Source organism: Diadema setosum, chromosome 3, assembly GCF_964275005.1.
Source record: "Diadema setosum chromosome 3, eeDiaSeto1, whole genome shotgun sequence".
Taxonomy (NCBI): Eukaryota; Metazoa; Echinodermata; class Echinoidea; order Diadematoida; family Diadematidae; genus Diadema; species Diadema setosum.
In genome coordinates this window covers 19,989,429-20,005,751 of record NC_092687.1, presented here as the reverse complement: position 1 = coordinate 20,005,751, position 16,323 = coordinate 19,989,429, and the positions used below count along the sequence as shown (strand labels likewise).

The 16,323-nt window shown below is 38.0% G+C and overlaps 1 protein-coding gene across 1 annotated transcript in view; it reads left to right on the top strand.

Annotated features, from left to right (window-relative positions):
• Window positions 1–16,323, top strand: part of LOC140246670 (sorting nexin-33-like) — a 70,562-nt gene that overhangs the window by 19,712 nt on the left and 34,527 nt on the right. The window contains exon 3 of the mRNA XM_072326010.1: window positions 9,758–9,886. Coding sequence (XP_072182111.1) covers window positions 9,758–9,886 — 129 coding nt within the window. The remainder of the gene's footprint in view (window positions 1–9,757; window positions 9,887–16,323) is intronic.

Below are 16,323 nucleotides of genomic sequence, written 5' to 3'. Positions count from 1 at the left end.
TTCACCTTCATAGACATGTGGGTTGAGTGAATGCAGCAATATCAGAAGAACACATCAGTGAGAGTTTGAGGAAAATCGGATAATCCGTTCAAAAGTTACGAATTTTTGAGGTTTCTGCTCAGTCACGGCTGGATGAAAAGACTACTATAGCTTGTGATGTCACATGTGCACAGCGTCATAAAGAAAGAATAAAGAAAATTCAATATATTTCCATTTTTCTTGCATAACAAAAGAACACTCGACTTCTCTCTTTCAGTAGGCAGGGGGAATGATATTACCCTTAACAGGGATCGCACTTAACTTTTTTTTTTTAACTGGCCAGGCGGACTACTTAGAATCAGTTTTGATACTGAAGCAATATTTTGGCTAGCCAGACGGACTAGTAACTTCAGAATTTTATGATTTTTAGCTAGTCCGACATGATTTTGGGTGGCCAATGGCCAGCGGACCATCGCTAATTTCGAACCCTGCTTAACATACGTCAGTAACAAGTCAAAGAAATTTGCACTTTATTCAAAAAGTAAAGTTTTGTGAAATTCTCTTTTTATTTTCCTTATATCGTTGTATGCATGCGGCATCATACAGTGAAGGAGTCTTCTTATCCAGCAGTGACTGTGCAGATACTTTAAAAATCATAATTTTTGAACGGATTGTCCAATTTTCCTCAAACCTTCACTGATGTGTTCTACTAAATATTGCTGCATTCTTTCAATCTTTATGTGGGCAATTCCACGGTAACTCGCGTTACAAATAATGGGTACATTTATGGGATAATGTGCCAATATCTTTGTAATTGGTAGGATCTACAAGTTACTCTTTTCATCATGGGTTAAGTAGACATATACCAAATAAATGAATCCAAGAAGAAAAATAAAGGACAAACATGTTGGGATTCTTGAATCATTAAACTTTGGTAACTCGCGTTACGCAAAAAGGACATGGTCAATTCTATAAAGACCTCTTTTTGGAAAGTCTCCTCATACTAGACAATCTTGATAAAAGTTTTCCTACCTTGAATTGATAGTGGGTTAGGACTCATAAATCAACACTATCAAAGTTGAGTTACAATGACCTGGTAAAATGTAGGGAGCCTTTATGTCGGTAACTCGCGTTACATTATGTCCACTAACACAGGGTGACACAAATTGATGACATACAACTGTTCTGATGGCACTGAATCTTGTGTTGAATGTTTTGAAAGATGCTTATTTTTGTAGATAGTAAAATGAATAAATGTTAAACAAATATTTTACTAATAAAACCCAATAGAAGAAAGCGTTTAAGACTAATGAGAGCTTCACTCCTCATAGAGACCTTGAATACGTTTGAATATATACCCAGGTGGTTTAGGTGTATAAGTGCATTGTAGTTTTCAGAGTGTAAAGATGAAAAATGTTGAAAGTCTTTTTAAAACAAAACATAAAAGTATCAAAACCTATCTACAAGTTTACAAAAAAGCCTACAATCTTTCAAAAATTCAAATCCTGTCTTTGTGAGGAGTGAAAACTAGTACATTTCTTTGCAACTGATTGACAAATAGACCAGTTCATAATTCCACTTTGCGCACGAGCAGAAAAAGGTCATATGTACCAACAGGCATTTTGGTTTGTAAATTCATTGAGATTTTAAGCATCTGTGATGCAATGATTATTCATGCGATCCTTATCTAAATGATGCTTGCCAGCACATCCACCCGACAGCAAGAATGGTATTTTGCAATATAAAAGGAAATATTAGCTATTACCACATTCAACCCAAAACAATGAAATGGATGCCTGCTGAATTATAAACTGATGGGAGTATTCTGATCCCCTGATCTAAATGCAAGTTAATTTCTTTTTGAACATGAATTCCATCAATTGTTGTCGGGCAAGCTTATGCATTATGCCGCTTTGAAAACAAGTGATGTGCCGAACCAACTGAGAAAAACAGAAAGGTCATTTGTACCAATGTGTACATGAGCTACTGTGTAATTACGAACTGGCTTATTACCCTGCATCGACGTAAATAACACTGAATTGATCAGTGTTTTAGTAGTAGCTATGATAAAAAAGTAATGGGCGCACATACTCGAGCAGTATTCAAACCTAAGACCTCTTGATCACCGGGCAGGCATCATCTCCACTAGACCACCGAGCTTTCGCCGGACAGCAAGTGTTGGTTCTAATCTGTATAGCATGCAGCGGGTACTGCGTAGTTATTCAAATTCATGAAATTCTTCTGTTGAGATGTTTTCATTGCAACTGATTGACAAATTGCCCTACATAAACGTAAATAAGCACTGAATTGATCAGTGTTTTAGTAGTAGCCATGATAAAAAATCATGGTCATACATTGTACATACTCGAGCAGGATTCGAACCCACAACCTCCTGATCTCCGAACAGGCGTCATCTTCAGTAAACCACCAAATAAGGATTAGAACCAACACTTAATTGCTGCTTTATAGCTTTCTATAATAAAAATTCTGTAATACTGATGCAGGAAATTAAAGAAGATAAATTTCATGTTCTCATTCACTGCTGGATGTACATGTACACATGCAGTGAAAGCCAGGCTAGACTCTTCAATGTGGCATGTGATCAGTGGCCTTGATTCTACAGGCATGTAGTATTATACAATCACAGTTTATTAGGCTGCCCTCCTTTGTTTCAGTCCAGCAGTATGGTATAACACTGCATTTGATAGCTTTTACCACAATCTAGCTCAATTAAGTGCTAAAATTTGCTTATGTTGGGGAAAACTTGCGTTTATAGTCGGTAACTCGCGTTACATGCCGGTAACTCGCGTTACATGGTAACTCGCGTTACACTTTTCATTGACATTTTTTAATGTGATAACAGGGTTTATTCAAGTCAACATCCTGTGCACAATATCAGGGTGTGATGAATTTAGAAAATTATGATTCCCAACAAATTACCTCCACTGCTTCCTTCAGAATGAAAAATATTTCTTGTTTCGGTAACTCGCGTTACACTTCTCAAGGGCTGAACTTTCATGTGGTGATGAAAAATTTTTGAAGGTGGCATAAAAATTTCCTCATGGGATAATTAAGTAGAACCAATTTGCTTCTGTCAAATAAATTAATTGAAGTGCTAGCAGAATTTTTCTATTAAAAAAATGTATATTAAGTTAAGCATGCATTTTAGCAATTTGGATGACTGAAAAATTGTCTTCTACATTTGCAGCTGTTTCTCGGGAAATATTTGACTGATTGATATAATTCTTTGAGTTTCTTTAACTTCAATATATGGGTAATACATTATGAGTAATTCTTTTGCAATAAGATAAACTTGAAATTTTAGTGCCATGTCCACATTTCCATGGAATTGCCCATGTATATGAAGGTGGACTTGTCCTTTAGTGCTGATAGAAAGTATGGCTAGCCAAACTATAAAGTGCCTGGGTATATCAAGGGTTTATACAATGTAAGTGGAAGAAAGTATGTGACAGTTATGATTTCATGTCATACAGACCATGTAATATGTATCTTGCACTTTGGTAAAGATCATAAATGTACCTGTGTGTATACATACATACAATGTATCAGGTTATTGCAAGAGTCCATTAAAAGTCTTTAAAATTGAGTGTCCTTAATACAGAAGTGTGTTGGTCACCACACTGCCCAAAGTGCTCTCAAGAGGTTATTAAAAGTTATGTGATAAAAACGTAAATGGCAACATGCGCTTCCCCTGCGTATTATATTTCTTCTTTTATTGTCCATAGAAAGGATTGTGAGAGTATCATTGACACAGCCAGTCTGGGGGCAGTTTAGCTGCAGAAATTGTCATCATCATGTAGTTGTTGGCAGCTTTTGAATTAAACTGTGTGCCATACACAAACATACATTTGTATTGGGGAAAAAAAAAAGGTTTCTAGATGAATATGGTGAAATTAGCTAGATATGCACAAAATAGAGCACTTACAAATTTGAAAAGTAAAACAGAAAAAATAATTTTAATCTTCTTTTGAAACTGTATTGCTAATTTATAAATTGCGGTACCGGTACTCTTTTTGATTGATTGATTTTACTAGTTGTACAAAGTGTATTCTGAAATCTTGTTATCAGTACATGTACCAAACTTTGTTTCACTCGTTGAAGACGAGCAGATTTTTCTATGACACGCACTTCCCATAGACATATCTGCCAAAGTATGCTTGGAACTAGTTTTCAATTAGTTTATCTAAAGGTACAGTATGCTTGTTTTGTTCTATTATCTTTTAATAAAATAAATGTGTCTATTAGATAAATGATGTCTAGTACCCTGGTACTTGACATACCAGACATGATGGCATTCTTCCAGACAGTTTCATCCGTCGTATAAAATATCATAAATTTTGTCTTGAGTCATATTTATAGCTTTGTGAAATTTGTATCATTGTGGGGGGGGGGGGGGGAGATTCTAAGGAGTACTTGATGTTATTACAGATATACTAGTGATGGAAGCTAAAATTTGGCTTGGAATTATTTTGTTAAAAGAACAGCGTGCCATTGTATCAATGTCCACAGTGGGATTCTAGAAAATAGTCCCTTTTATTAAAATAAATGTAATTGTTGTAGCTCTATACTAGTGATGGAAGCTAAAACTTTAGATAAGAATAATTTCGTTTACAAACATGTCATGGAGAATGTGCATGTAATTTGTGTATGTTCCACTGCAGGCTACATAAGTCTCTGTTTGAGTATGTGTGTATGTGTGTGTGGGTGATGCATGTGTTTGTATGTTGTATTTGTAATTCTTTTTGGTTCCTCATACGGTTGGTACCATGCAGTTGTGTGGCATGATGTAAGCCCTGACCCAAAGTTCTGCAGGAAGCTGGGTGCCCTTTCACGGCCAGCTGGCAGGGAGGAAGAGCCACTTCCTGGCCTCTTTCAATATGGCTGCTTTCCTTTCATTCTTTACACAAACCTCAAGGGCAGGACTCCACCGTCTGAATGTTCCGATTCCCCTTTCACATTGAAAAAGTGAAAGGAAAATGACTGTTAATACACAAGTGGGGGGGGGGGGGAAGAGGGGCAAAGACTCCACCATACAATTGTTCCAATGCTTCTTCTACACTGAGAAATTGGAAGGAAATTGAAAGTTTTTTTGATACACGAAAGGGGGGGGGGGGGACTCCCTATCGTCTGAACGTTCCAATGCCCCTTTCACACTGAGAAAATGGAAGGAAAACCACTGTTAATATGAGCATCTGCAAGTGGGGGGGGGGGGGGGCAAAGACTCCACCATACAAATGTTCCAGTGTGTTTTCTTCACCGAGAAATTGAAAGGAATGGCTCTTTCAACACTCAAAAGGTAGGGACAGGACTCCACCGTCTGAATGTTCCAATGCCCCTTTCACACTGAGAAAGTGGAAGGAAACATAGCGAAAACCACTGTTCATACACAAGGGGGGGGGGGGGCACCCAGGGCAAAGACTCCACCATGCGAATGTTCCAATGCCTCTTCCACACTGAGAAAGTGGGTGAATGTTCCAATGCTCCTTTCACACTTTTAATAGAAAATGGATGGAAAACCACTTGTAATACACAAAGGGGGAGGGGGAATGACCACCGTCTGAGTGTTCCAAGGCTCCTTTCATACCTAAAAAGTGGAAGGAAAAGCACAGTTTGTATGTTCCTTCTTGTGTCCCAGGACCAAGCATTCTTTTCCACATTTTGATAGGAGCAGAAGACAGTGCATTGCCCAATATGAGGAGAGGGAAATCCTGTGTATTGAGTATGATACTTTGCAAAATGAGACTTAAGTGATTTCAGAAGTGTTTAATGTGACGATTGAGAACCATAGTGCTGGAACGTAAAACATGTTTGAGGGCTGGGAGGTGGCTTGGTCAGTAGCATGATAATTATTTGTCTTTCAATAAAAAAAACAAAAAACACTGATTCACTCTTCATTGTAGAACAATACTCGAGGAAAGGATATGAAACTCCGTAGTGACCACTATAATGGGATTTTCCAGATTTTAATCTGGAAGCTTGGCACATTAAATCATGTTCTACTTCGCTATTAAAGTAATTATTTTCAAAGTTATCAATAGCTACTCTTAACTACCTGGAAAAAATTGTTTGGATTGATCATCATGACTAGTTGCTAGTAGGAATGAACATGAAGGAGTCATGAGTAATAGGACATTGTCAAATCTATGAAAAGAGAAAATGACTGATAGATTAAAGTATCCAGCTTCACACTGTACTTTATGATTGATTGACTGTAAAATGGGGGGCATGACGTAATTTGTCACACTGGAAAAGTGGAAATTTTCGTGGTGTTGAGAAATTTCCGTGTAATCTGCGTATATGAGAAACTAGCGTGAAAATAAAAGCGTGTGAATATTTTTGCTCGCCATATGTTCCAGTTGCTGATGTCTTGATTCTGCGGAATTAAAAACATGTGAAACTTGTTTTACGCAGCCAAGCGCAAAAAATTAGTCGCGTGAAAATATCCACTTTTACAGTAGTAAAAAAATAACAACATCAAAAATGCTTGATAAAAATTGTAGTATTTGGTAGAAGAGAGCACAATTTATCAAAGGAATGAGAAAACTTTTCTTTTTATTTCATCAATAAAAATGTGCAAAATTGTAAATGAGAAAGAAAAAATAAAGGCCCTCAGACCCGTGGATTTCCACGGGTGCTGCTAGTATACAAATGATGCACAGGATAGAGTGCGTTAGTGTAGGCGTAGTGCACTCGAGGGTATTTACAATTGTGAAACATGCACGAGGCGAAGCCGAGTGCATGTTGCACTACATTGTAAATACCCGAGAGTGAGCTGCGCCTACACTAACGCCACGAAATAATCCTGTGCATCATTTGTTTTATAAAATGGGTCGAAAATTCGAAAACTAACATCATTTTTCAGCGTTTTTCACGTACCTTTGTGGGTCAAGACGTCCGAAGATGTTCGTCCCAAACTTTTACGCACGTCGCACTCGCGGAAGTCCCGCACATACAGTAGGCCTATAAGTATAATGGGGGGGTTGGGTTTCCGGACACCCGCATGAAAACTTACTTATTTTACATAGAATATGCACCCTTTACCTTAAAGACTTGATATAGACTCCTCATATAGGCCTACTAGACAACATACTCTGAAAACGGCGTGAGAATTAACCTGCTAAATCGTTGGATTTGCTCTTCAAAGTGACTCCATGTACGCGTCCGGTCCCATAACGCTTGGTCTACTGTACTGTACAAAGTGTACGTATAGTACGGTACAGTATACGTACGTACGCCACATATGTTATGCACAAGGGAAGACAGGCCGGCCGGCCGGCAGCCCAAACTAGAAGTTGTTTACAGGATTGACAGCGCGTACGCGTATGCATGCAATTCATCAAAGGAGCCGCCGCGCGCACAGACGATCGGCAATCTACCATAGGATTACAGGCAGTGCAATTGTACTGAAGTAAAGGAAGGAGTGTGTCTCATTTCAGCGCTTCCTATTGGCTACATTCTTGAACCCATTTTATAATATACTGTATAATGAACTTTGGAAACTACTGTGTATTCAGAGCATGTTGGGTCTGATTCCTCCCTAGTTTGCAGTCTTACGTGGTGCATCAAATGTACATTGTATACATGCAGTCCGTCCTGACCCAATTGAAGCATTTTATGTTCTGACACAGACACATGCACTCACACACACTCACACACACACCCACACACACACACTGTAGACTGATGTCATTTTTATTACCATCCAAGCTCATAGACACATAGACAGGTGAGTGTTCGTCACTTACAGGAAGTGCTGGCTGGGCCAGGCTATCCTGTACCATGCCGCACAAAACCCCTGCTACACCCACAACCCCCTTAGCTACATTTAAACCATGTCTCACCAACTATACAGAGTTGTTGACTAATTCATCCACTCAATACAGCATATTGTTCTGTTATTCAGGTTATTAAGATTTACAGCTGTAGGAACAGCAAACAAATATTAAACTCACAGTCACTCATAACCCATGTCACATTGCCATGGAAACCTGATGTCATAATACTTGGATATCATAACAGTACTTGGATATCATGATTCATAGTATTTCCGTAATTCTCCAAGCAATCATACAATTAACTGTAGTTTGAAAGTGATTGGATCCTAAATTGTGATGCGGATTTTTGTGGTTATGTGATGTATCTTCATTTCATCTCCTGTTATCGTTAAGGAGTATTCCAAAGTACATGTAGAGTGTTTTGTTTGTTTATTTTTTCTTTCTCTTGTTTGAGCCCTTGTTTTCTTCAATATATTTTTTGTTTTGGTTGCAGACTTTCTTTTTGTTTCGCAAAACACCCTACTGTACAAAAATTTTGCAATGAAGCCACAAAACAAAGGAGATCTATATGACTAGTTTTCTTAATAAGCCATCACAATTAGTATGCCAATGTTGTTCTGGAACATTTTTCAATTTTTACTATTGTTCACATTTTGCATAATACTTAACATTGATTATACTGATTTAGCATTTTCATGTTGGCTATTTTCATCCCAAACTCACATTTTAGAACTATTTTGAAGCACTAAAGCAGGGCAAACTTGCAAATGTTAGCAAGGGGCTTTAAAGGGATGGTATGATATTGGTGGAGATGAGGATTGGGCTTATAACTATTTGAGAGATGAAAAAAAAAACACATTTGAAATGATGCAGAGCATACCAATCTAAGAATAATTCAAAGTTTAATAGCTAAAAATCAGTTTTGGAATGGCGGAGACATCCAGAAACAAACTAAAATAAAGCGATCATAATAAAAAGTGGGTCCCATCTTTTATTAGGATAGCTCTGTTTTGGATATCTCGGCCATATTGAAACCAACTTTCATCAGATAAACGTTGAATCCCTTTTTGAATTACATTCTCTTTCATATTTCACAAGAGGTTTCTCATGATCTCACTAAAAAATGTTAGTAACCCGAAGTTTGTAGTTACCCACAACTATACGATCCCTTTAATCTCTGGTACATGAACGTCTCATTTTACAACTTGTTTCCTTCCATGTGTAAAACGCTTGTGAATCCTTCCTCTTTTCCTTCCCTTTAATTTTTGAAGTGTCTGCTGCCATTTAATTGGTTTCATTTCCTGTATTGTATATTCCATCTTCCTCGGTCATAAACTTGTCAGCCTGTATGATGATTTTTGATACATCATCGTAATTGGTTGGTTATTTTTTTTTCTCTTTTCTGTCAAGGGCTCCTGAGTTAATTGCAATGCTATACATGTCTCTCGTATAATAACGTGTTATTTCACTCTTGTCTATCATCCAGTGTAGTTTACAAAGTAAATATTCCTGAAGTGCTTAAGCTTTTTCTCAATAGATGAGTCATTGAAGTCAGTGTAATATTTGCTACTCCTATATGAAGTGTATACATCCCTTAAATTTCCATTCTTTTTCTCTTTGTTGTTGTTATGTGTGTGTGTGTGTGTGTTTTTTTTTTGGGGGGGGGCGTTGGGTATTTGAAATCTGAAATTGCATTTTAGGTGACTCTCTTTAATTGTAAATTTCTTGTCTTGTAGGCAAATAAAGTAAAATAATGAGGATGATAATGGTGGTCATAACAATAAAAACAGTGATGATGATGTTTGTTTCAGTAATGATGATAATAATGTTGATGATGAAAAAATATGACAGTGATGCTATGATATTTCATGTATAAAAAAGACCAATTACAATTGAAGCCATTTTTTTTTTTTTTTTTTTTATCAATAGCCATCTGTAATTAAACTTTTGTTCTGTGTGTGTGTTTCATACAACATTTGCAGCTAATGGACTCGGGCTACGGTGGCAGCGGTAACCTACAGCACCAAGAAAGTACGACGACCCAAGATGACGACTGGGATGATGAAGAATGGGATGAGAGGGGGAGCCAGTCCAGCTACGACCAGCAACGGGTAAAAACCATTGAATTATGTTTAACTAGATCAGCAACGGGTAAAAACCATTGAGTTGTGTTTCACTAGACCAGCAACGGGTAAATACCATTGAGTTGTGTTTAACTGGACCAGCAACGGGTAAATACCATTGAGTTGTGTTTAACTGGATCAGCAACGGGTAAATACCATTGAGTTATGTTTAACTGGATCAGCAACGGGTAAATACCATTGAGTTATGTTTAACTAGATCAGCAACGGATAAATACCATTGAGTTGTGTTTAACTAGATCAGCAACGGGTAAATACCATTGAGTTGTGTTTAACTAGATCAGCAACGGGTAAATACCATTGAGTTATGTTTAACTGGATCAGCAACGGGTAAATACCATTGAGTTATGTTTAACTAGACCAGCAACGGGTAAATACCATTGAGTTATGTTTAACTGGATCAGCAACGGGTAAATACCATTGAGTTATGTTTAACTGGATCAGCAACGGGTAAATACCATTGAGTTATGTTTAACTAGATCAGCAACGGATAAATACCATTGAGTTGTGTTTAACTAGATCAGCAACGGGTAAATACCATTGAGTTGTGTTTAACTAGATCAGCAACGGGTAAATACCATTGAGTTGTGTTAAACTAGACCAGCAACGGGTGAATACCATTGAGTTATGTTTAACTAGATCAGCAACGGGTAAATACCATTGAGTTGTGTTTAACTAGATCAGCAACGGGTAAATACCATTGAGTTGTGTTTAACTAGATCAGCAACGGGTAAATACCATTGAGTTATGTTTAACTAGATCAGCAACGGGTAAATACCATTGACTTGTGTTTAACTAGACCAGCAACGGGTAAATACAACATGTACCATTGGGTTGAGTTTTTTTTTGTGTGTGTGTACGGTGTCTGTACGTATGTGTATGTACAATGTACGTCAGTATGGATTTGGGTTTGTAGAGGATTGGAGGGGGAGGGAATAGCATGTATGGAATGCCACCATTTTTATGCTTTCATCTAAACACTAATTGTTTGTAGTATCCAAAAAAAGAATGTTCCCCAGTGATTTTTTTCCCCCGTATCATTTGACCAAGTGATGGAAATGGGAAAAAGTTTATTAAAAATGATTGTTATGGTGATGGGTGTTAGCTATTACTTTTATCATATTAACATAATCATTTTGGTATTGCAAGGAATGGGGGGGGGGGGGTGTTGGTGGGGGGGGGAGCATTTCAAGTCCAAAATCTTCTGGTTAATCAGCAGCCATTCATCTCAGAAACAAGAATTTTCTGAATTTAAAGGGATGGTATAGTATTGATGGAGATGAGGATTGGGCTTTCAACTTTTTTTGAGATACCAAGAAACTACTTAAATATGAAATAGTACAGAGCATACCATTCTATGAGGAATTCAATGCTTATATGATGAAAATCTGTTTTGGAATGGCAGAGACATCCAAAAACAGAGTAAAACAAAGCAATCGTAATAAAAGGTGGGTCCCACTCTTTATTATAACCGCTCTGTTTTGGATATCTCAGCCATTTCCAAACCAGTTTCAATGAAATTAACATTGAGTTCCCCCTGGAATTACATGCCCTTTCACATTTCATAAGAGGTCTCTCATTATCTCACCAAACAATGTTTGAAACCAAAACCGTATTATCCCTTTAAGGGGGAAGGGAAGGAGGAGATACCTAAAAAGAAAAGAAAGAAAAAAGAAACAAGTTGATTTATCAAATATGTGTCAATATTATTTGTTTGTTTTCCTTTTTTTTTTCTTGTGAAGGTTTCTTTAAAGTTTTTGTTGCAATTATACTTGCTTTGACTTTCCTTTCTTATACATTTTTTCATCTCTTGCTTATTGTTGATAATTTCTTGGAAGTGTCATGTTGTCATGTTTGGTGTGGACTTGTACGAAAGAGGAAATAAAACATCCTATCAGGCACAGAAATTAAAGTGACAGTCTATTAATAGACATGACTGATAATGAATGCATAGCACACTGTCTAGATTAAGTACTCAATGATAAGAAGAGTGAATTGATCACAGGATATGTAAAGGAACACTGGCAGACTGTCTGATATGTACTTCGGCCAGCAAATTTTAATGGCATGTACAATAGTACATTGTATGTCTGCAGTGTTGCAACAAGAAGGATAGCAAAGTTAGAAGATCAGAAAATGTGACAGAATCAATAGTTTGAGTAATTTGAATTACTTTAATTTTACCTTTTTTTTTTGTATAAATGTTATTCCATAATTTCAAACAATCACACCTGTTTGGAAAATAAAGTAAATGTCAGGAAGAAAGTCTGCCAATGCTATGAGACATACAATATGTAAATTACAACAGTTATGCAATTCTTATGGCTTCATAGTTGGTATTTTGCTTCTGTGATGGTGGGGATGTACAATATCTGTCTTGATGAGTGAAATAGGGCAGTGTGAGGCAAGGAAGCAGAGTGGATCCTGTGACAACCAAAATGGCTTTACAACAAAGGAGCACGTTTAAAATCATCTTCTGATGATTAATGTTTATTTTTGTCTCTTTAATTTTTTAGAATTACTGTTGATAACAGATGTGGTTGTACTGATATCTAAAGAGCAAATGAGTAAACTAAAAGAAAAATGATATGGTAGCCTATAGCAGTCCATCTCCAATTGGTCAAGAGTGAATAACTTGCTGCCATTTATTAGAGGCAGGGTATGCGCAGATAGGTGATGGGGCATACAGTGGTAGCCTTCCAGTAGCCAATAAAAAAAGTTTTACTTCAGAGAAGTTAATATCAGGCATCCTTTCAGAAAAAGAAAAGAATTAAAGAATGGTTCAAAGTATTTTTGCTTTGTTGCAGTACATTTCATAGATTTGTGGAGGGTAAAGTGATGTCATTTCTATCTATGATCAGTCTGTACGTCTTCCTATCTACATTTTTCTCATACTCTTCTTCTATTATGTTTTCAAATGTTTTATTGCTTTTTGGCAAAGGCTAAGATAAATTTCTGAAGTCATTGCACTTTTAAACCTTCAGGGGATTATTAAAGAAGTCATGCAGTTTTTTTAACCTTCCTTTGGAGACATTTAGGAACAGACACATGACCCTCAAAAGATCTTGTCGTTGACAATTTGTGTAAAAAAAAGCATGCACATACCAGTGTGGGATGTGGAAAGGGAAGATGGGTTGCCATAGCAATGGGATGATGCAGTCTCTAACTGGATGCCATGGCTTCCCCTCCCCTCAACAGAGGAAGACCTTGCACATCATGACTGCCGACAGCGGCTGCTCACTCTCGCCCCTCTCCTCCTCCCTGTCCTCCTCCTCCTCCCCCTCCCCCACCTCTCCCCCGGAAAGCTCCCCCCAACCCAGCAGTCCTGTCCCGCCCCTCGAGCTTAAGGACGATGAGAACCTGACCGCACTGCAGCGGCACTTTGCCGCGAGCCTGCGAAGCAGCATGTACTATTCGGAGTTGGACCCCGCAAAAGAGCGGGGTCACACCCTGCCACATGGTGTGACAAACCCCCTGATAGATAGTAACGGAAGGGATGGGAGGGGGAGGGGGCAGACCGCTACACTGAACAGATATCAGTCAGTGAGTAAGACAGATTTTGTCATTGCGAATGGCCTGAGTTAGTATTCTTTGGAGTCCCTTTTTATTTGTTTATTTTCTTTTAAATAACGTGTGCTTGCTTGAGGAATGCGTTGAAAACTTGCCTTTTGTTGCACGGACCACAAATGTCTGCTATAAGAAAACAACCAGAAGACATGATTTTAGGTTGGAGTGTTCTATTTCCATCTCCACAGTTTGCAACAGCAGTCCATGTACTCATTGATCTTTGATAGCATCCGTGCAAAACATTATTCTTAACAGTTTGATAGAACAAGCAAGACCAATAATACGATGTGGCTTTAACACAAGCATGTAGAATCCGCAGTCTCTCTACGAGTTATACTGTGTGTATAGGACATTGTGGGTTCAGATTCCCTTTTCTTTTGTGTCAGTGTATTCATTGAGTATAAATAATATTTATGTCATCCTGCCCCCCTTAATTTGTTGCTTTACTGCATGGTTTTGTATTTCTGTTTGCAGTCAAAACCACGTATGTGATCCTGCACCTCAAAACAAGCAAAAAGTCGCCAGACATGAATTTTTAGTTAAGACCATATTCTGAAAGAGCAGACTTTAAGCTTTAAAATGATGCATAACTCAAATCAAATGGACTCTCCTAACCTATCTAAATATTGGAAAGGAAGCACAAACTCAGGAAAAGTGTGAACTGAGAAAAGAGGCTCTGAAGTACAGTGTCTATTGAAGCGCTTAATCTTTACCAAACCGTGCTGGCTGTGTGATGAATGGGACAAAAAACAGGAAGTAAACCACCAGAGTAACAACAATGAAGGGATTATCAGATTAAACTGCAATTAAGCATGCCTCATTAACACATTCTGTCCATAAGTAATGCCAACTTTCAAAGCAGTAGCACTATCCTTTCAAAAGTTATTAGAGTTGAAAGTGAAGAGTGTGGACAAGGTTTTTCAGTAAGACGCACATAATCACACTATTCTACCAAAAATGTTCAAGATAAAATGCTAAAAAACACACTTTCCAGCCCGTTTTATGATACCAAATTTTAGCATAATGAAAAAGAAGACCCACTCTTTCCGAAAATATGAAAAAGTCAAGTTCGGCTAGGTTGACCCATTTCACTTATTTTCAGTCCTCACGCAAAATCAGTGTGTGCGACTTTATGTTCGTTTTGAGGTGCACGGTCACATATGACATTTCAGGCATGATTCTTGTGTTTTTGCATATTTGGTAAAATTATGCTTGTATTAAGGTTTAGCTGTCCAGATTTTCTTTTTATACTTTTCTTCATTATGGGGGGGGGGGGGGGTGTAGGGGAAGGGGGAAATGATTTCCAGTGTTAATAAAGAGCCTTACCCCTATCAAGGATGAATGTATCATAGTGTATGAAAAAGTTTTACATGAAATCCACAATTTTTGTCATTTTCATCTTGGCCATCACATAAATTTGAAGTACAATAAATTTTGCAGAAAAAAGTGTGTATAATATATTTGTGAGGACATTAAAAAGGGCTTAACCTTCAGTACAACATACTGTAAAAGTGGATATTTTCGCGGGACTAATTTTTCGCGCTAGGTCGGGTCAGAAGAGTTTCGCGTGTTTTTAATTCCGCGGAATCAAGACATCACGCACAGGAACGTATGGCAAGCAAAAATATTCGCGTGTTTTTATTTTCGCGCTTGTTTCTGATTGCGCGAAATGCGCGAAAATTTCAACACCGCAAAAATTTTCACTTTTACAGTACCTCATTGAAAAGACTATAAGGGTGTGTGTGTATTGGAACACATACTTCAGTTATTTGTGAAGTGATTATGATGTTTCACTAAAAAAAAGAAAAGAAAAAGAAAATCATGCGTGAAATTCTTTTAAGGTATGCTTTCCTTTGATATGTTTATGTTCCAATATTCTAATAGTGATAATTGTTTGAGAATTCCTACTAAAAGAGAAAGTAATAACTTTTTAACTGATTGGCAAGTGTTCCTCAGTTTTTAATGGAATGTTGTACTAATCTTTCTGCTTTATATACTACATGTTTTCAGGTAAACTTTAAAAACCCTTTTTAAGTGTAATAGTGAAGAACAACCGTAAACAAAGTGACTTTGCTTGTTGATTTCAAAGATTACAAAGTTTGCTTCTCAAATTACAATTTACCACTATCATTCCAACTTCATGCCTTTGACAGCAAAACTGGTGAGAGGGTCTATGGTAAAATGCAAGGAAGAAGAAAAATAGGAAGAGAAAAGAGAGAAAGAAAGAAGGAGGAAACAAAAAGATAGAATATGAAGGAATTTATGGCCGCACACTTTGTGTCTTTTCCCATTGGTTGTACATGACCCTGTTTACAGTGCGAGGCTCGTGTAAACGCGCAAAAGGCCAAACGCGCAAAAGGCCAAATGCGATGCGAGGCCAAAATTGGCCTCGCATTTGGCCTCGCTCTGGAGGTGGTCTCGGCCGCGGCCGAGCTGTGGCCGAGCCCGGCCTCTTCTTGGTGTAAACGCAAACTGGGCCAAATGCGCGGCCAATTTTAGTCTGGCTTCCAGACCCTCTGCCCGTACTATTTCGCTATTCACGATATTAACCCCCTCAACGTGGAAAACTAGTATAGTTTAAGGTGGTTTTGTCCTGCAAAGGATTTTTCCTTCGGCAAAGGCCTTTGCCCGAACGGCGACACGTCGCCACGGAATCCAGTTGGCAAAGGGTCTGAAAACAAGGCTATACCAAATTGCGTTTGTTTACAAGCAGAGCGCCACTACGACAAAATATTGAAAGGTTTGAGTTAAAAGAGCGGCCGAGCCCAGCAGTGTAAACGGACAAAATTGCGAGGCTCGGCCGCGCAATTGAGGCAGGGCTCGGCCGTGGCCGAGCCGCC